This window comes from Eptatretus burgeri, chromosome 1, assembly GCF_056783735.1.
Source record: "Eptatretus burgeri isolate ZD-2024b chromosome 1, Ebu_testis_v1, whole genome shotgun sequence".
NCBI lineage: Eukaryota > Metazoa > Chordata > Myxini > Myxiniformes > Myxinidae > Eptatretus > Eptatretus burgeri.
Window position 1 is genome coordinate 163,450,715 of NC_140961.1, and position 21,629 is coordinate 163,472,343.

Consider the following 21,629-nt stretch of genomic DNA (forward strand, 5'->3'; position numbering starts at 1 on the left):
CTACCCCCGATAATCCACCCAAGCCCACTTCCTTCAATTCTCCTGCTTTCCTTCCTGAAAGTCCCTTTAATGTCCATCTTCCCCTCGCCATGTTCCCCTTCCCATCCCCATCCCTCTCCCTTCCACAGTTCACCTGTGTCTGTTCCCCAATGTTTTGTCCCTTCCACTCCCGCCCCTCTTGTCTCATGCCTCCTTGCTGTGAGTTGTGTGTTAGCTCTCATACGAGCCTCGACCAAGGTATACAAAAAAAAAAAAAAAAAAATCTCAAAAAATTATGGACCGATTCAGATGAAACTTAGTGGATGAGTTGTTTCGGTGAAAATAACAAGCCAATTCAATTTCAGTTCAGGTCCGATTCCATGTCCAACCTATCAGTGGGATACAAAACATGGACTAATCAGCCTGGCGGAGGTATGCTCTCCACCGAGTGCCCTTCTTGTTTCTTATTGATCTCGTATCAAGCTGAAAGTATAAAAATGTTTGCTTCACACTGAAGTCTCAGTTATTTTCCAACATGCTTATAATGATTTGAGTGAACGGTAAACTTTGCTTTTTAAAATCAAAATTGAGAAGAATAAAGAAAAAAAAATGCGATAAGGTAGTAATTTGAATCAAAATTAGTTACCATCATATTTTACTTTTGTTGAGTAAAAATTGAATGAAACTTATAATGACAAATTTCTGCCTCTTTGCTGAAACTGGCATTTGCCCTGGCACTTGTACCCTTTCTTGCCCCATTCCCGGAACCCTTTCCCCAACCCACACTTTCTTACTGATTGCCCATGCTTGTCCTCGGCCAGATGACTCGATGACGGACTCGCCAGCAGATGTTTTGGACAGACAGAAATGTCTGAATGCTTTGGCTGCGGTTCGTCACGCCATCTGGTTTCAGGTTTGCTCTTCACCCCTCCCCCCCCCCTCTCCCAGCTCTCCTCATACTCATCAGCTTGGTTGATTCCAAAAATGTCATCTTGTTGCTTCCCACTTCATTTAGCATATCTCCATCGATGTTCTGTTGATTTTATCCATAACGATGTTGATGCATTTCTTGATTTTGATTTATGGATTCATGTTCATGTTTTCCTGTCATATTCTCCACATTGTATAGTTTTTTGCAACAATATATTCTAGATGCTTTAACCATGAGCAAACAAATTTAGACGAAGTTGATGTGTCATGTTTGAATGAAAAGGTACGTTGTGTTCGTGTCAGTTTTGAATTGCAAAGCTGTTTTGGCATCACATGAGCTTTTTGGGTTCAGATTTACCACTAACCACCATCTGGTGGTTTGTGTGTTGCTTGTTCAGCCGATGCTGTGATTGATATTTATATGATGTTGGTTTCCAAAAACATGGACGTTGTTTTCGCAAGATAAACTTGTCCTTCCTGGCAGCCTCAAAGATTTCCCCAGAAGTCGTTTTTCATTGTTCTACGGGTGATGCGGGACCTGTGTAACAAAGTTCATACTTGGAAACCTCTCCAAGGCTGGGTAAATACCACTTCCTTTTTGACCTCAAACTGTGCACATACTGCAATCTCTAAAACACCAACACTATTGATTAGCAAATGAGCAAAAAATAAAAATATACTCAAAAGCATCTGAAAATGCAAAGCTCGTCCGCTTTGAATTCGGACTTCTTCTTCCGTATGCTAAGCGGTACCTTATGACCTTTTGACCAAATTATGAATTTGCCTTCTCTATATTCACATAATAACGCTTTGTTGAAAATTTGATGATAAAATCTCAAATGATAATTAAAATTTCATGTCAACTGGATTAAAATTGACGATTTTACGTGATGTTGACCTTTGACCTTTTGACCAAATTATTGGGTCGTCAATCCAGTCGAAAAAAAATATAAAAAAATTTTTTTATTTGAAATTTGTTCAACCCTTATTATCAGTTTTTCCGTCTATGTTTATTTGTCTGTCTGTCTGTCTGTCTGTCCCTCTGTTCGGTCCAGTGCTCCGTTAATACAATGGCGATTTTGATGAAACTTGGTTGGTAGGTTCATACCATGACCTGGTTGTGTGCAAATGAGAACCGTTGCTATGGACACCACCGTTGCCTCGCAACGGGACTTTGAAATTTTTGAAAAATCATAAAAAAAATTATTTTTTCGAAAATCAAAAATCGGGCCATGAGCGACTGTGGGCAGTACATTCAGCCATATTGTCAAAAAATTTCCAGCCGGATCTTATGAAAACTGTCGGAGAAGATAGACTTTGAATGAACCCTGGTCGAAAACAATAAAAAACAGAGTTCGTTATATCTCAGCGATTATGAGTCAGATATACATGAAACTGGTATGGTAGGTTCATGGTATGTCCTAGTTATGTGTGAGAAAGAAACGTTTCTATGGACCCCTCCGTTGCCTAGCAACAGCCGAAAAACATCTAAATGTGGGGGTATTTTAACGAAAAAAACAATCTGCAGCATTAACCCTTGAAGCTGGAATCATGAATTTTCTTGTGCTTAATCCTCAGGTCATTCCCCCATCGAACGGGCCCATCGTGTCAGGTTCTGTTGGGTAGTCGACTACCCATGTCCGCCTACCGGCTTGTTACTTTATCTTCTCCATATTCTCGTATTAAAGCTTCATTGCAAATTTGATGACAAAAGCTCAAATGGTTAAAAAATAAAATCTTGTTTTTTTTGACACACACACACACACACACACACACACACACACACACACACACACACACACACACACACACACACACACACACACACACACACACACACACACACACACACGATTGCAAAACCCCATCTCCCACTGAATGGGGGATTGGCTAATTACAATCGTTTCTCAGGTCATCGAACTCCTCTGCGAGAAAGCCATTATGACCAGCATTCGCCCATTGGGGCCAGGTGAATCGTTTTGCCGAGTCATCGAGTATATTGCCACAGGAATGTTGCTCGAAGGTACGAGGACTCAAGGTTGATGCCCAAGTTCTCACGTTGAGTTATTGCCAAGATAATGCACTCTTATGTACACCACCTTGCGGTTATTCCCATGCATATGGATTCCTGCACTTATTCCTTCCCTTCATATTCACTGTCCAATCTATCCGGTTGATTTTATTTGCAGATAAACCAGGAATCTTGGACCCTTGTGAAAAGGAGCCAAAAGACGTCCTTGAAAGAATCCCTGCTCAACATAAAGAGGACATCACACATAGTGCTCAGGTTCCACTCACCTTGGTTTCCCCTTCTCTTGTCCTTGGAAAGGGTTTCTAGATTTTATTGTGAGAAAGTTCATAGTTTTACATGAAAATGAGAATTGCATTTCTATTTTTCTCACATTTTATTCATTTACATAAACATTTACTCATTCATGTATTCATTTAATCATTCACTTATTCTTGGCAGACTTGCCTGATGACCTTTTTAGCCTTACCCTTTCCAAAGGGAATATTTTAATTTGTCTTTGTCCATGTGCAGATCTACTTTAATATAGAATGCTCACATTCTTCGATCTGCTGTCATCTTAAGCTGAGAATATCACCAATCTGTATTAAAGTAGATCTGCACGCACACACAATTGGGGTTTTACTTCAAATATACAGTTGATTGATCATATTTGCATTGTTTAACGTTTTGTCTTGTTGTGAATGTATTATGCAGATGGTCCTTTAAGTAGTTTTTTTTGCTCATCTGGGATAATTCCAGATAAGGTGTTGTCATCGCACACGATCCGTCCGTCCTTCCATCTCCTTTTTTGACTTTTCCGGCTAAATCCCTGGGCCGATCCAGCTGAAATTTGGCAGCAACGTTCCTCAACAGATTGGTAACAGGGTTTGCAAACCTTTTTCTTGTCACTTGACTTTAAATCGGTCAAAATGGCCGACAGTAAATTTCTTCAAAAATCTTCTTCAGACCCACCAGTCATAATGCCACAAAATTTGTTTACAACATTAGGCCAGGGTAGGAATGTTAAATTGCTGAGGTCATGCCGATCACTTGACTGGAAGTATGTCAAAATGGCCGACTTCATCAATTTTTGTGGAAATCACATAAATTCCTTCAAAAATCTTCTCCGGACCCACCAATCATAATGCGACCTAATTTGGGTTACAACATTAGAATAGGGTCCTAGTGTTAAATTGTGGGGGCCATGTTGATCACTTCACCAGAAGTGTGTCAAAATGGTGGACTTAGTAAATGTTTGGGAAAATCACGTAAATTCCTTCATAAAGCTTCCTCTCCAGACCCACCAGTCAGAATGCTACTATATTTGGATTACAACATTTGGGCAGGGCCCAGTTAAACTACAGGTCCAGTGGTCCTATTTTTTTCTTTCTTTTTTTTTTCCCCCTAAATTCCCATTGGCACATTTGAAAGCAGTATGACATTGCAAGCTGAGTTTTTGGGTTACTCAGCAAAGTTATCAAAACCAATGCTCTTCATCGTGAAATCAAACCAGAAATAACAATCTCAAGAGTTTTCCTTTCGATATTTTCAAGTAAAACAAAATGAGCATGAATATTTTTCCAGTCTTAACCAGACTCTGACATAATGATATGGGCCGAAATGCTTCCTCCGCCGTTGAAGTTCCTTGGAAGGAACTCCCAGATGGAGCTCTGACAAGACAAACACTTCAAACACTGATATTATCTTTCACATGACTTACTCCCACGACCATGGGAATGAACAGAGGATGAGTAGTGCAAATGCGCAAATGAACAAATCTCAAGTAGAGGCAGATAAAGTAACAAGGATACAATGGAGGACAGGAGGTGTTGTTGGGAATTAATGCATTGTCGTCCTGTCAGCCATGAGTGGGGGCAGGTTCCTGTATTGATATGGGCAGGCTGGTGCTGAGTACTGTACTGGGCAGCTCGAGTCACTCCAGGGTCTTAATTGGCTTCCCGACTGACTCTTATTCACATCATGTGATAACTTTTTCTTCTCTCTAGCACACAGTCTGACTCTCTCTCTCTCACAGTATGCAGAGTCACACCAAGAGATGGATTTGTCTCTCTCCCTTGGCTGGGGCTCTCACTGAAGCTTTCAGGCAGTTACAGGTGGGGGTAGGATCATAAATAGGAGTGGGGCTGAGAGATGGTGGAGTAATCTTTTGAATGGTCAATATTTGGCATGCCCTCCCACAAGCATTTCTTACTGCTGTCATAGAATCAATGGGTCACAGCTTCCTCGATGCCGAAGGAAGTCGCACCCACTACTGATGTGACTTCAGTGAAAGGCTCCCTTTAATAAACCATCTGTACAACACAATGAGCAAATCATATTTTGGTGTTCTGACTCTGAATTCCAAAGGAAAACCTGGTTGCCTTCTCTTGGGCACAAATTTGAGATGTGAAATGTTCCATGTCATATAAAAAACACATCCACCTGCACAGTTTATTTTATGGTCTTGTACATAAATAGGTACAATGTAGAAGCGATTGTTTATTTGAATGTTCCATTGATGAATCTGAGGAGGAAGTTAACACGTGTATTGGTCAACCAAGAAAGGAAGTGGCAGCAATGGGGAGAGGGAAGAGGGAAGATAGGGTCAAAGTGGAATTAGACAGGTACCTAGATGTATTAAATCTGGAGGGGTGCAGGGATATTGGCAGGACATGTGTCGAGAGCGTGTGTAAATGTGTGATGGTTTCTGTGGTTGTTGTAGCACAGTCATGATGTGCAGAAAGGCCCCCACTTGTGCAAAGGTGACTTATGTGTTGTCCTAATTCTTTTTTTTTGCCAGTATGCCATGCGGCTTGTGGCCTTTGGTCAACTACATCGGGTGCTCAGTATGAGCAATCTGTCTGACAACTCGCCATTATACACGTCAGCAGTTTCTGGTAACTGACACTTTGTCATGTGTTTTGAGTCAACCACTTAATCTCTGACTACTCTCACACCTTTGCTGCCAACATCTGTTTCTTTCAGTCATCGATTCCCTTTAATTAACAACGAGAAAAAGGTCGTTTTTTAATCGTTTTCATCTTGTTCCCATGCTGTGCATTCTTTCTTACAGAACAAATCACAAAAGTTAAAAAGAGACTGCTGAATGAAATTCCTACCTTAAGTGGCATGTGTAATGCCAAACAGAAAAAACTTTTCAAACAAGGTAATCTACACTGCGAGTCTCACCCTTGCCGATTGTCTGGACTGTGAGTCTCACGCTTGCTGATTGTCTGGACTGTGAGTCTCACCCTTGCTGATTGTCTGGACTGTGTCTCACCCTTGCTGATTGTCTGGACTGTGAGTTTCGCCCATGCAGCTTGTCTGTGCTACGATTATCGCTTTCCACGACTCGTCTGTGCCTGCAAGTTGTGTCCTCGGTGGCTTGTATGTGCCTGGGAGTTGCGTCCTCGGCGGCTTGTCTATGCACACAAGTCTCGCCCTTGGGGCCCGTTTTCGCCAGCGAGTCTCGCCCATGGGGCCCAGTTGTGCACGTGAGTCTCGCCCTGGGCCCGTCTGTACCCGCAAGTCTCGCCCCTGGTTCCGATTTGAAGTCACGAATCTCACCCATAAAACTCAAATGCGGCTGCGTATCTCGCCACTGGGGCCCATCTATGGCCCCAAACCTCGCCCCAGGGCCCTTCTGTGGCCACGAGTCATGCCCCGGGACCCATCTCCGACTGCGAGTCTTGCCCCTGTGACCTGTTTGCACACATGAGTCTGTCCCCTGGGGGCCCATCTGCGGCTATGAATCTCTCCCCTGGGGCCCATCTGCGGCCATGAGTCTCGCCCCTGGGGACCCATCTGCGGCCATGAGTCTCGCCCCTGGGGGGCCCATCTGCGGCCATGAGTCTCGCCCCTGGGGGCCTATCTGAGGCCATGAGTGTCGCCCGTGAGGCGCGTGAAGCTCGCCCCTGGGTCCCGCCTGTGGCCACGAGTCTTGCCCGTGCAGCCTGTCTGCTGTCCCGAGTCTCGCCCATGAAGCACGTCTGGGGTCGCGAGTCTCCCCCTTGGGCTCATCTGCGGTTGTGAGACTCACTCCTGTGGCCCGTCTGTGGCTGCATGTCTCATCCATGGGGCCCTTCTGCAGCCGCAAGTCTCGCCCCGGGACACATCTGCGAACATGAGTTTCCCACCCCACCTGGAGCCGCGAGTCTTGCCACTGGGACCTGTCAGTGGTAGCGAGTCTCGCCCCTGGGACCCGCCTGCGGCTGCGAGTCTTGCACCCAGCCTGGGGCCGCGAGTCTTGTCACTGGGACCCGTCAACCGTCCCGAGTCTCGCCCCTGGCACCCATTCTGCGGCTGCGATTCTCCCCCTGGGACCCATCTCCAGCTGCGAATCTCGCCCCTGGGACCCATTCTGCGGCCACGATTCTCGCCCCTGGGACCCATTCTGTGGCTGCGATTCTCGCCCCTGGGACCCATTCTGCGGCTGCGATTCTCGCCCCGAAGACCCGCCTGCGGTCGCGAGTCTCGCCCCTGGGACCCAACTCCGGCCCTAATTCTCGCCTCTGGGACACGTCTGCGGCCAAGAGTCTCCCCACAGGACCCGCTGGCGGCCGCGTGTCTCACCCCTGGGGCCTGTCTGCTGTCGTGAATTTCACGCCTGGTACCCATCTGTGACCGCGATTCTTGCACTTGTGACCCGTCTGCGATCCAGAGTCTCGCCCCTGGGTCCTTCTGCGGCCATGAGTTTCGTCCCTTGGACCCATCTGTGGTGGGAGTCTTGTCCCTGGTGCTTGTCTGCGGTCATGATTCTCTCCCCTTGGGCCCGTATGTGGCCGCAAGTCTCGCCCCTGGGGCCCGTCTGCGGCCACGAGTCTCCCCCGTAAGGCACATCTGTGGCCGCGAGTCTCGCCCCTGGGGCCCGTCTGTGGCCACGGGTGTCGTCCCTGGGGCCCGTCTGCGGCCGCGAGTCTCGCCCCTGGGGCCCGTCTGTGGCCGCGAGTCTCACCCTTGGGGCCCGTCTGCGGCCGCGAGTCTCGCCCCTGGGGCCCGTCTGCGGCCACGAGTCTCGCCCCTGGGGCCCGTCTGCGGCCGCGAGTCTCGCCCCTGAGGCCCGTCTGCGGCCGCGAGTCTCGCCCCTGGGGCCCGTCTGCGGCCGCGAGTCTCGCCCCTGGGGCCCGTCTGCGGCCGCGAGTCTCGCCCCTGGGGCCCGTCTGCGGCCGCGAGTCTCGCCCCTGGGGCCCGTCTGCGGCCACGAGTCTCCCCCGTAAGGCACATCTGTGGCCGCGAGTCTCGCCCCTGGGGCCCGTCTGTGGCCACGGGTGTCGTCCCTGGGGCCCGTCTGTGGCCACGGGTGTCGTCCCTGGGGCCCGTCTGCGGCCGCGAGTCTCGCCCCTGGGACCCGTCTGTGGCCGCGAGTCTCGCCCCTGGGGCCCGTCTGCGGCCTTGAATCGCACCAGTGTGAAATATGTGAATGGAAGTGACAAGCAGGAAAATATGTCAGGTGTCATACATACATTATTTGAGAGCAGTGGATTGTTGTGTTGTGTGTCCTAACTGGACCTGCCATTGATTTGTCTTTTCCAGTTATGGCTCAAAAGATAGGTTCTCTCCTCGTCACTGCCAGGAAGAAGGTCAATCAACTACACGGACGCCTGCATTACCATCATCTGTCACTGCATGAGCCGAGATGGTCACCCATGTTTACGATGGCAGTAGATCTGGACGAGTTCACATATGTAGCTTCTGGCCCCTCAAAGAAAAAGGCACAACTCCACCTCATACTCAAGGTTCACTTGCATGAATCAAACGCAGTTTTTTTTTTCTTCCCTGTGTTTGTTTCTTCAGCTCTTGTGTTAAATTTGTTTTTATAAGTATATTGTTGTGCACCTCCTCACTGCAATGTTTTACATGACGAGAGCCAATATCTTTTAAATTACAAGCTCATCTGGCCAATCATGTTGAGCAGAAACCCATTCTTTTATCCTCTGTGAATGAATGGTATCACATTGATTAGAACCAAACAATATAGCAACGGTATATGAGAGCACAAAGGAAATGACAGAATAGTAAATAATCAGTGATAATGTCCATACAAATAAGTGTGTGTGTGTGTGTGTGTGAGTGTGTGTGTGTGTGTGTGTGTGTGTGTGTGTGTGTGTGTGTGTGTGTGTGTGTGTGTGTGTGTGTGTGTGTGTGTGTGTGTGTGTGTGTGTGTGTGTGTGTGTGTGTGTGTGTGTCAGTGTATCTCCTCTATCACTCTAAAACCATGAAACCTAACGGCCTGAAACTTTGCATGCAAACGAGGTATCTCCAAAGGAGTGCATGAGTGAAAATTGGGTGTTTGGGTTCATTTAAACACCCCTTTTGAAGATGATTAACGGCCTTATTTAATTTTGCTTTATCGAGTCTTCAAGGCTGTTTGCTTTACCAAGTGTAGAATCAAAATATTATTTCAGTTTTGAGGATTGAATCACGTGTACTAAATAACTGTCAATCTGGAGTGAATTCTGAAAATTTTAAGAAACCGGCAATGTTTTGGTTTTTGTGCGTATGTCCCCTGACCAATCAGCTTGCTATCGCTTGCCAATCCAGCCGTTTCTTGTCAAACGTTTCGTTGGAGGGCTTGCTTTGGTGTTTAAGCCACTCTATAAGCTGCTTGGATGGTTGTTTTCACGCCATGGCGAGACATGGCAAAAGTACCCGTTCTATCCCTCTGGGCAGTTCCTCTGCTAAACGCAATCAATAATACCTCAATTGACATACATAGTTCAGGCCCCACCAGCCTGCGTTGGGCCCTGCAGTGGAGAGCTTGCTGTGCCTTATCAACCGTTGTTTGTAAGCCGCAGTGAGACAGTCGATGGCAGTTTAAATGGCATTTTTTAAATCACAACTGTTGTTTTTATGCCTCCGCACCAAGGGTGCCGGAGGCATTATGTTTCAGGGTTGTCCGTCCATCCGTCCGTTCATCCGTCCGGATTTTCGTTTACGCGATAACTCAAGAAGCAAATTGTAGAATTTCATCAAACTTGGTACAAAGATAAAGTATGACAAGGCAATTACGTGATTAGATTTTGGGCCAGATGTGATAAAGGTCAAGCAATGGTCAAGGTCAAACTCTGAAATTTTACTTCTTACGCCCGAACTCAAGAAATAAAAGACAGAATTTCATCAAACTTGGTACAAAGGTAAAGTTAAACAGGGCAATTAAGTGATTAGATTTTGGGCCAGATGTGATAAAGGTCAAGGGTCAAATATGTCAATAATCAAGTGTTTGTGCGTGAGAGCGGAGGCATACCCGTCGACTGCGCGCAGTCAAATTACTCTAGTTTGAAAATAAAATGACAAATTGACATTCAAGACAATGTTAGGTGATGATGTAAATGAGGTGCATATATAAATATGTGTTCCGTTGTTTTCGTTAAATGTGACAAAAGTTTAAAATGCAACCTCCACCGAGAAGCGGTCATGCTGTGCACCGCCCGGAGATGCTCAGAGACCCCTTGGTATTAGTGCAATACTTTTGAGGTTATTGAGGGAGAGTTGTTTCCAAGACCCAAGCTCATTGCAGATGCTGCAGGGAATGTAATGGCACATGAAGCAACAGCAGGGGGTAACTCATTCATTCCTTTCACCTCGTGTTCAGTTTGTGATATTGGAGTATCGTCCGTTCATCAACAACCGTAGAACTTATTTTGAATCCACTTTCCATCCATCCATCCATCCATCTCCTCCCTCCATCCTATTGTGGTGGAAAATAACTCAATTTCCACAAGTTGGATCGGCATACAAACGGAGAATCTTTAATTTTGTAGAAACAGAGGAAGAACATTGAATGATTCACTGAAATATTCGAATGGACTTGACTGAAACAAAAGCCCGAAACAATTCCTTTTGCACACAATTTGACATTCCAAAGAATGGGAGGGTGGTAAATATGAGGCAAAATAACTCAAAACTGCAATACATGTCCACTTTGGGTGGAAGGGAGAGAATGACACAATCATGGAAAAAGTTTGCAGTGTTATCAACCAGGTCACCCTGTTTCTATGCAGCGAGCAAGACATTTTTTCATAGCAAGATATTCCTTTTATCAATACCAGTACGTGCCCGTACGTGCGTGGCCATACGTGCAAATAAAAATTAAATAAATAAATAACTTTCAAACCGCGTACCAGAAACAACAACCACACAGGCCGTTCCTTCACTCTTGCGTGGCCGTACGTGCAAAATAAAAAACAACAACTTTGAAACAACTACACAGTCCGTTCATTCACTCTCGTAAACGACGACTGGATTGGGGCATTGTGTTTATCTAAATGCACATAAGAAATCGAGAAATTATTAGAATACAGTAAGTCATCACTATCTGGAAGTCCGTCCGTTGTAACCCGTAATGTTCATGATGATCACATGATCACGTGTTGAATACTCAACCACCCAAATCTGGGTTCTCCCCATCGTCCAATCTTTCGGTGGAAGTTGTTCCAAAGCTTCATTAGACAAAATTGTAGACTGCATAGTTCAACTGCTCTCAACACTCCGAAAGAAACAAAATCAAGGTTAAGCATCAAACATACATTACAAGTTGTATCAAAATTTTACCCTTTCCTTTCCTTTTTTTCACACCTAAACAACATGCCAAAATATAAAGAAATCTCAGTTCTATGAACATTCAATAACAATCATCCCATTTGCTATTCCCATGTGAAAAGGGCAGCAGTATTTATCAGGGTTCCAATTTGCAATCATTCAAGAAAGGTCTCTTCAGTTTGTACCATTGAAGAGGAATACTTTGGGAGAAAAATTACCCCTTCTTTAAGCATGAGGCATTCAGTAAAGGTGCCTTTAGTGAGGGCAATGTTATTGAAGCACAACTGAAAAGTACGATGATAACAAATAACATGTCCAACAAAAATAAACAATTTTGTCCATCTGTTCAATATTTATGAAAGTTAGCTTCTTATTCGTCTTCTTCAATGTATTTTAATTTGTCTGAGCAATAAGTACATCACTCAAACTCAACAAGAGGACAGATCCCCCCCCTTTTGGAGCAAGTACCAAATTCAAAGCGATTCGATTTTGCGCAGTTACCATTTTCACATTTGCAATAATTTTAACATTCATTTCTGCTAAACAATCCAGTTTCATTCACAAGCAGTTCCAGAGCAACTGCCATTACTTATTTATTTATTTCCAGCGAACTTAGCACTTCCGTGTTGAGAAAAGATGGTCGAGTCAGTGTTAGAAATACCTCAACTTACTTAAGTAACGTCGAAGAAGGACCACTGAATCAAAAATCATGCATCTGTCCAATTAATCAGAAAACAGGTAATATTTTATTTGGCTTGTGGCATCATTGTACTCTTTTCAATGATATAATTCTTACACTCTGACCGATTTAGCATTCATTTCACATGCTAATGCCTTCTGTGCTTGGCATGATTCTTGATTATCCTTTTTGTTTTTGTCTTTCCACAAACTATGGAGGCATTTTACTTAAATTACATTTAGGCCGGTACCAGCTTATAATCAGTGAGAGCAATACAATTGCAATACATGGTACAATTCAGAATTCCATTAATTGCTGTTGGTCCAGCCATTCTTTCCATTATTGTTATGTAAATACCATGCTGATTTCCCATACATATTGATTTTCCCTTACAGTTAACTTATGATTCCTAATATATACTGTTGACCAATCTGTCGATCAATTTAATAACATCGGTCCTCATTCAATACCGTATTATGTAAGTTCCTCAACTTCATATATTATCTCGATTCAATTCTCAGTAACTTTTTTTTTACCCTCAATTAATAGATCAACAAGGTCCATTGGCTACAGTGATTGATAATATATCAATCAATCAATACAAGTTATCAATAACCAATGGTGTACCTGACTGTGATATAACCGATCATTTCCATGTGTCCCAAGTTACTGGTTTTAAATTGTACTGCTGTTCCAAAAGTGCGGATACCACGAGACTTGTATGATAAAGGTTTCTCAATTTGTAATTCAAAAACAAAATTTGATATTATAACCAAAAGAAACATGATGGTTTGAATACCATTATGAATTGTAATGGAGGAAAAGACACAATGAACACAAAAATCTTGTGTTCTCAACGAGTTATTTTTCCCTTTTATGAGCTGAGTGAAAGTAATTAACTAAGTTACCTTGCACAACTTCCATTAGTTACCAACTGTTCCCCATGTTTATGCATGTGACAACAAACCCAGTGCATGCAAACATTATCACGGGCATCACTACAATACAGGTCAAAGCACACTGGAAATTCAAAGCTAGGTTGCACATTATTACATAATTAACAGGAGTAATTAAACAAGTAGCATGGCTATCATTGTAGACACAGGGTGATTCTTTTGGAAGTCTTTTTCGGGCTCTCATTTCTGCGAACTCCCCCAGAGTAGGAGTTCCATGCCGCTCGGCCTTGACGTCACGGGTGCGAGTTGCCGAGCTGCGGACCACACTGGCTGCAGAGCGTCCATTTGGGAACAAAACTTGACAACATTATTGAGAGATACAAAATTTCTCCAAACAGTTTAAACATGATCAAATGCTAACGTCGTTTCATTGATCTGATGAGCGTCTATTTCTTTTATGGTCAATGGAGCTGAAATATCTCAAAAAATAATCTGTAATCAACCTTTCTCATCACTATTTGGAATTCCATCAACATTTAAAATCTCTGACATTGTCCATTTCTTTTATCCACTTCTCTCTCACCTATACAGCAAAATGCTGCAATATCCTATCACACATACTCTAGCCATCCAATCACTTCCTCTGACCATTTGAGTACAAATCCATTCCTTTAACAAAACAAATAAATACAGTTTAAACCTGTGTTTTTAAACGGGTGTACAAAAATTGTCAAGTAATTTGTCAAAGTTGAGTCACCAGGCAAAAGGCACTCCAAATTGCAGCTCAAAACACTCCGTCCATGCACGCAGCTATCTCATTTGGAACCTCCACCATCTTTTCCCCAAATAATGTTTAACCTTACTGTGGGGGAAGCGTGGCAGGATTTGAACCTGCTGTTAGCTCGCACTCAACTGGTCCCTCTTTGCCTGATTGGCTACTCCAGATGACAATTAGGTTCAAACTCCACCTTTGGAGTGCATTATTTATCCAATTTCGCTTAAACAGCTTTGTAGTCTATCATTGTGACAATGAACAAAATTGTTGTCCAATTAAGTCTGATTCTTGAATTAACCTCACGCATAGAGGCACATATAAAGTCACCACAGATGTTTTTGCTCTCTGCTATTCGTGCCGGCAGCTGACCTTGGCAGACAAGCTTGCAGATCAAAAGGCTTTTTTATTTTGCTTAATGTTTAGCTTGTTACATGTCTTTGTCCTGTATTTTAACCCAATTTTCTTCACCACCTGATGCATTTGGTTTGCAGATCAATCATAATAAGCAAGGAATTTTGCCTGCCTTAGTCGATTGAAGGGTTACACTGGGTGGTTTGCCATTGCCATTAAGAGACTAATGAAGACAGCACGCCTAGTTTAACATCCATCCGAGGGATCATATATCATTTGTGAATTGCCCTATGTGCTAAACACCAATAGGGAGTTTGGGAGATGGTTGTGACTTTAAACTTCACATTTATCTGAGAGTCATCTGTGTGGTATAAATCCTCGTTCATCACAAGGTACCAAAATCATACATAACTACTTTACAAATCACTTTAAAATCATTCCAAATCACATTTCTCCATATCAATCACATTTTAAGTTCAATGGCTACAAATCAAATCAACATTTTGGAAACATTTCTCTTATGGCTCTGAGCACAGCATGCACATTTCAACACAGTAGTCCCCCAACCCCCCTTTGGATCTGCATATGAATTGATAAGCATTTGGCAAAAGAACTCAAAACTATAATACGTGTCCGCTTTGGGTGAGAGGAACAGAATGACACAATGTTGGCAAAAGTTTGCAGTGTTATCAACCAGGTCACCCTGTTTCTATGCAGTGAGCAAGACCTTTCTTCAGCGTAAGATATTCCTTTTATCACCATGTCGGTTCGCAGACTCTTGGGAAAAGGGAAGCATTACTGATAGCCAATTCGACGATACAAAGTACAAAAAATTAAATCTACAAAGTACCAGCAACAATTATAATTGAGAGTACATGAATATCATTATTTTTCTTCCACACTATCCTCTCCATCCCTTCCACCCATTCCTTCCTTTCCTCCATCTCATCTATCCCTTTCATCCATCCCTTCATTCCATCCATCCTTTCCCCCCATCTGTTTATTTGTCCTCGCTTCCCCACCCCTCCTTCCTTTCTCTCCTCCCACTCTCTCTCCAACATCTCTCCCCCCTCTTTAATTTTTTTTTGTTTTATTATGTATTCACTGTCGAGGCTCGTACGAGAACTAACACACAGAACGTACAACAAGGGGAGCAGGAGACGATAAGGAGGTGGGGGGGGGGGAGGGAAGCAAAAAACAGTGTGGTACAGACATGAGATGTGGCGGGGTACACAGAGAAAACAAGATGGACACCGCAGGGACTTTCAGGAAGGAAAGCAGGGAATTTGAAGGAGGTGGGCTTGGGTGGATTGTCGGGGGTAGAAAAGATCATGGTTTTGGATGGGGGAAAATAAGAGATGGTGGTGAACAGCTGTTTTGAAGACCTGTCGGGAAGAGTGGGATTGAAGAGAGTGTGGGAGTTTGTTTCAAAGGCGGGAAAATGAGGAATGAAAGAGTGAAGGTGAGCAGTGATTCTTGATTTTGGTAGTTTTACCAGAAGGGGGTTTCTGGCGGTTCCTGAGCACCCTGCAGAAATATGAGGGGGCGGGGTGGGGGGGTGAGGCCAGAGTGGAGACGGTAGAAGACAGACAGACCACCAACCTGCCTGCAGTGAGAGACCCAAAGACTCAGCCTCATTGCGGGAGATACCAATGATCCGAAATGCCTTGGTTTCCACAGCGTGAAGCCGAGAAAGGTGAGAGGCGGGAGCACCAGCCCAGAGGGGAGAGCAGTACTCCATCAGGTTGCGGACGAAAGCTTTGTATGTGGTCAGGAGCTCAGATGTGCCAAGGAAGGACTTTGCATGACAGAGGATACCCAGTCGGCGACAAGCTTCGGAGGCCAGGTTGGAAATGTGGCTTTCCCAAGAAAGATCATGGCAAATCGTGAGATTCAGAAGCTTGAATGAAAGGATTTCTTCAAGAGGATGTTTGAGAAAGTAGATGGGGAGGGGTTCCAGATGGTTCTTTTGGTGAGACATAGTGAGAGTGTGAGATTTGCCAGGGTTGAAAGACATGTTCCAGTGTTCCACATGTTGGACCAGGTTGTGATTTTTATCAGGATCTGCAGAAAGTGAAGAAGCTGCTGCTTGCCGATCTGATGGATGGCAGATGGTAAGCCGAGGGTGGTGTCATCAGCAAAGAGATAAAGAGTATTTTCCAGAGAGTCAGAGAGATCATTGATGAAAACTAGAAAAGGAACAGGGTCCAGAACACTGCTTTGAGGAACTCGAGCCTGGACGGGAAGAGGGAATGAGAGAACTCCATTAAGGGCCACACGTTGGCTGTGACGGGAGAAGAAGTCTGCGAGCCATGAGTGGAGATGTCCTTAGATACCATAGGAAGAGAGTTTGGTGAGCAGGGCAGGGTGCCAGACCATATCGAAGGCATGCATTATGTCTGGGGAGATGGCTCTGATTTAATGTCTGGCATTGAGGATCTCCATCCATTGTTGGGAGAGCAGAAGCAGCATATGCAGGGTAGAGTGACCTGGTCTGAAACCAAATTGATTATCAGAAATCAAGCCATTTTGATAAGAGAAAGGATTTAATGTCTGAAGCGATGATGGATTCCATGACCTTGCTGATGATTTGGAGAAGGCAGGTCTGTAGTTGCAGGGATCTATTTTTGCACCTTTTTTATGCAGAGCGATAATGTTTGCTGATTTCCTGCCAGATGAGATATATGTATGTATATATATATATATATATGTATATATATATATATATATATATATATATATATATATATATATATATATATATGTGTATATATATATGTATATATACACACACATGTATATATATATATATATATATATATATATATATATATATATATATATATATATATATATATATATATATATATATATGTATGTATATATGTATACCTTGACATACGAATGCACTAACTTACGAGTATTCCTAGTTACGAGTCGTTGCTTGGACGATTTTTTGCTTTGTGTTACGAGTATAAATCCGAGTTAAGAGTGGAGCGTGCTTTGAGACGCGCGCTGCCAAGCAAGCGAACACCCGCATCTCCCGCCTTTTCACGCATGTCCCGCCACTCACTCGTTCAGTTCTCTTGGTTATCTCCTTGAGTAGGGTCGTACCGTAGTAATCTGCGTTGTGTTTAGCTCTTGTTTTTTCATTGGTGCAGTTATTTTGCCAAATTTCTTTGTTGCAACTCAACCATGAGTCCTAAAAAAGTAACTGCAAATGACAGTGCTAAGAAGAAACGAATGATGTCGCTTGAAATGAAGCGTGAAATCATTGCAAAACATGAACGTAGAGTCCGTGTTGTCGAGTTGGCGAGGGAGTTTGAGCGTAGAACTTCAACGATATGTACTATTCTCAAGCAGAAGGATTCGTTGAAGGCTATAATGCCAGCCAAGGGCGGTACGATTATTTCGAAGCTGCGGACCTCTTTTCATGAAAAGATGGAGAAGCTGCTTTTGGTGTGGGTGAGGGAGAAGGAGCTCGCAGGAGATACCGTGACGGAGGCTATCGTTTGCGAGAAGGCACGAGTCATTTACGGTGACTTGTTGAAGCAGACACCAGGAACTTCAACGGACGTGGCATCACAAGAGTCGTTTTAAGCCAGTCGGGGCTGGTTCGACAACTTTAAGAAGAGATCTGGCATTCACTCCGTCGTGAGGCATAGTGATGCAGCGAGCTCTGATACGAAGGCAGCGGAAGATTACCTGAAAACTTTCGCTGAATTGATAGAGGCCGAGGGATACGTCCCCCAACAAGTCTTCAACTGTGACGAGTCAGGGTTATTTTGGAAGAAGATGCCAAAGAAGACTTGTATAACAGCAGAGGAGAAGAAGATGCCAGGCCACAAACCCACGAAAGATAGGTTAACCCTCACATTGTGCGATAATGCCAGTGGTGACTGCAAGATTAAGCCACTGCTCGTATACCATTCGGAAAATCCCCGAGCCTTTAAGTCCCACAAAATTTTAAAAGAAAAACTGCAGATTATGTGGTGGGCAAACCCGAAGGCGTGGGTCACGAGACAGTTCTTCGTTGATTGGGTAAACCTGGTCTTTGGTCCTTCCGTTAAAAAGTACCTCCTTGAAAATAACTTACCCCTGCAAGCCCTTCTTGTCCTTGACAATGCTCCTGCTCACACACCGAACCTCGAAGACGACATCCTTGAAGAGTTCTCTTTTATTAATGTTCTCTACCTTCCACCTAACACCACCCCTCTCCTCCAGCCCATGGACCAGCAGGTGATTGCTAATTTCAAGAAGCTCTTCACGAAGCACATTTTCCACCGCTGCTTTGATGTCTGCCGCACATTTCTGCCGCCGCCTCAAAGGGCGGAGGAGCTCCTTGTGAGCCAACGGCCATCCATATCTAGTGCCCAACTGTGTCTGCGGATGTCCTCCTGCAGTTGGGTCACTTCTTATTAGGAGGTTGGTGGCAGGATTTGCACTCCGGCCACTGTAAAACCCTTCATTCCGCAAAACGCAAAACGCAAAAAAAATCTGAAAACCCACTCCGTGGGAGTACCTCCTGTGCAGCTTCCCTTCGCAGGGCAGCTCACCGGATGACGGGATTGGGGCAAAGCCTTCGGGACCCCCAATCTTTGATAGGAGGGAAACCACGGGGTAACATCCCTGGGTCAGATTGCGGGAGAGTGTGTCGGAGTGGTGCTGAGGTGTCGTCCACCAGACGGCGGTCTCCTTGGGTTAACCTGAGGCGTCCCTTCGGGTGGGTGCCTGGAATGTCCTATCCCTAAGAGAGGATGATCACCTGTCTCTGTTATCATCTGAGCTCAAGCGTTTGGACATCGTTATTGCAGCTCTCTCTGAGGTTCGGAGACCAGATTGCGGAGAGATAATGGTGGGTGGTTACACCTACTATTGGTCTGGTCGCTCTGATGGTTACCATACCCAAGGAGTTGCTGTAGCTGTGTCCAATAAGCTGACCCCAATGATAATTGAGGTAACACCGGTCAACGAGCGTATTATGAGATTAAGGATTCGTCACTCCTTAGGTGTCATTTCCCTGGTCTCTGTTTATGCTCCGACTGAGGCGAGTGATCTCACCGTGAAGGATGCATTCTACGCCACACTCGAGTCTGTGGTTGATCAGTGCCCCAGACGAGATACACTTCTAGTCTTGGGAGATTTCAATGCATCGACTGGAACTGATAGGGACGGTTATGAGGTGCGTGTTGGTCCCCATGGGTCAGGAACTATGAACCAGAATGGCACTAAGTTCCTTGACTTTGCAAGAAGTCATGGACTTAGGGTGGCTGGTTCATGGTTTCAGCGCCCACAAGCTCATCGCTGGACTTGGTATTCCAACGCTGGCGGTGTGGCAAAGGAGATTGACCATGTCCTCATTGACGGTCGTTGGAGGATGATCCAGAACTGCAGGGTTCACCGGAGTGCTCAGTTCCTCAATACTGACCACAGGCTTGTTGTAGCAACTCTAAAGCTGCACCTTAAATCCTGGAGAATGGTACCATCCCAGCCGAGGCTGGATGTTGCCAAGCTCAGGGATGAGAGAGTAACTGAGGAGTTTGCGAACAGGCTGAGTGGACACTTGGGGGGTCTGGGTACTTTGGGGGGTCCTGAAGAGTTGTGGAGCGCCTTCAAGACCACCGTCCTTGATGTTGCCGGTGGATGCCTTGGAGCTCACCGCAGGGCAAAGAAGAATTTTGTCTCTCAAGGGACACTGGATACCATTGACCAGAGTCGCAGGGCCAGGCTGAATGGCAGAGCTGAGCTGTTCAGGGAGCTGAGGCGTAAAACTGTACGTGCACTGAGGGTGGACAAGGAGGCCTATGTGCGAGGAATCTGTGAGGGGGTAGAGCATCACCTGTGGACAGGTGATTCTCGTCCCGCTTACAGGGGAATTCGCGCATTACGTTCATCCAAGCCCATCCCTCGGAGCACTACAGTTCGAGCAGAGAGTGGTAGGCTCTTGACAGAGGAGTCTGAAGTGAAGGCCCGCTGGGCCGGTTACTTTGAGCAGTTGTACCAGGCTGATCCCCCAACTGTCGAGTTGGACGTCAAGGGTGTTACAATCCCTGTTGCTGACCCTCGAATCAACTGTGGTCCACCTACGCTTGTGGAAACACGGGCTGCGGTGAACCAGTTGAAACGGGGCAAAGCTCCAGGGATCTGTGGCATCCATGCCGAACTTCTCAAGGCTGGTGGAAATGCTGCACTCGTGTCGTTGCATGCAGTTTTGTGCTCTGCCTGGAACACAGGCATCATCCCAACTGACTGGAAGAGGGGCCTTGTTGTCCCTCTCTGGAAAGGGAAGGGTGATCGCCAAGACTGCAACAACTACCGAGGGGTGACGCTGCTCTCAGTGCCGGGCAAGGTCTTTGCTCGGATAATTCTCGATAGGGTTCGCCACCATCTGCTTGAGCACCAGCGTCCAGAGCAGTCAGGCTTTACACCAAAGAGGTCAACGATTGACCGTATCCTTGCACTTCGTGTCCTCACCGAACGCAGACGAGAGTTTCGGCAGGGGCTGCTTGAAGCCTATGTTGATCTCTGTAAAGCGTTTGATTCAGTGAATCGGGATGTCCTCTGGAGGATTCTTGGTCTTCGTGGGGTGCCACCAAAACTGATCGATCTGATGTCTGAACTCTACTCTGGTACTGAGAGTGCTGTGAAGTGTGGTGGTACCATCTCTGACTTATTTCCAGTTGTTACTGGAGTTCGTCAGGGATGTGTACTTGCCCCCACACTTTTCAGCACTTGTATGGACTGGATTCTAGGGAGGATGTCGGAGAGATCAAGTTTCGGTGCGTCATTTGGGAATGTCAATATCTCGGACCTTGACTTTGCAGATGATGCAGTCATCTTTGCGGAGACTTTAGACATCCTCTTGGGGGCCCTCGAGGTGCTGAATGAGGAGTCGGAGCCGTTGGGATTACGGGTTTCTTGGGTCAAAACTAAGATCCAGGCTTTCGGTGACATCTTGGATGCTGCTGTCCTGTCTGTGTCTGTTTGTGGTGAGGATGTTGAGGTCGTGGAGAGATTCACTTACCTTGGCAGTGATATTCATGTCTCTGCTGGCTGCGAGTCAGAGGTCAATAGACGTCTGGGTCGGTCCTGGGGAGTCATGGATTCACTGGATCATGGGGTGTGGCGCTGCCGGTACCTGTGCGGGAGGACGAAAGTCCGAGTCTTCAGGTCCTTGGTACTTCCAGTCTTGCTCTATGGGTGCGAGACTTGGACTCTGACCAAGGATCTGAGACGGAGACTTAATTCCTTTGGTACCAGGTCTCTTCGGAGAATCCTTGGCTATCGCTGGTCGGATTTTGTGTCCAACGAGCGGTTGCTGAGAGAGACTCAGATGAGATTTGTTACCTGCATAGTCCGTGAGCGTCAGTTGCGGCTGTATGGACATGTGGCTCGTTTTCCTGACTCTGATCCTGCTCACCAGATTTTCTCAGCGAGGGAGTCTCATGAGTGGAGGAGGCCAGTGGGTCG

At 45.4% G+C, this 21,629-nt stretch overlaps 1 protein-coding gene across 12 annotated transcripts in view; it reads left to right on the forward strand.

Annotated features, from left to right (window-relative positions):
• The window catches only part of LOC147035910 (spermatid perinuclear RNA-binding protein-like), a 227,207-nt gene that overhangs the window by 60,458 nt on the left and 145,120 nt on the right, over window positions 1-21,629 (forward strand). For all 12 annotated transcript variants that reach the window (XM_085848072.1, XM_085848045.1, XM_085848037.1 and 9 more), the window contains 7 exons: window positions 801-892; window positions 1,394-1,489; window positions 2,821-2,932; window positions 3,099-3,196; window positions 5,721-5,817; window positions 5,994-6,086; window positions 8,453-8,655. In XM_085848072.1, the coding sequence (XP_085704198.1) occupies window positions 801-892; window positions 1,394-1,489; window positions 2,821-2,932; window positions 3,099-3,196; window positions 5,721-5,817; window positions 5,994-6,086; window positions 8,453-8,655 (791 nt within the window). The remainder of the gene's footprint in view (window positions 1-800; window positions 893-1,393; window positions 1,490-2,820; window positions 2,933-3,098; window positions 3,197-5,720; window positions 5,818-5,993; window positions 6,087-8,452; window positions 8,656-21,629) is intronic.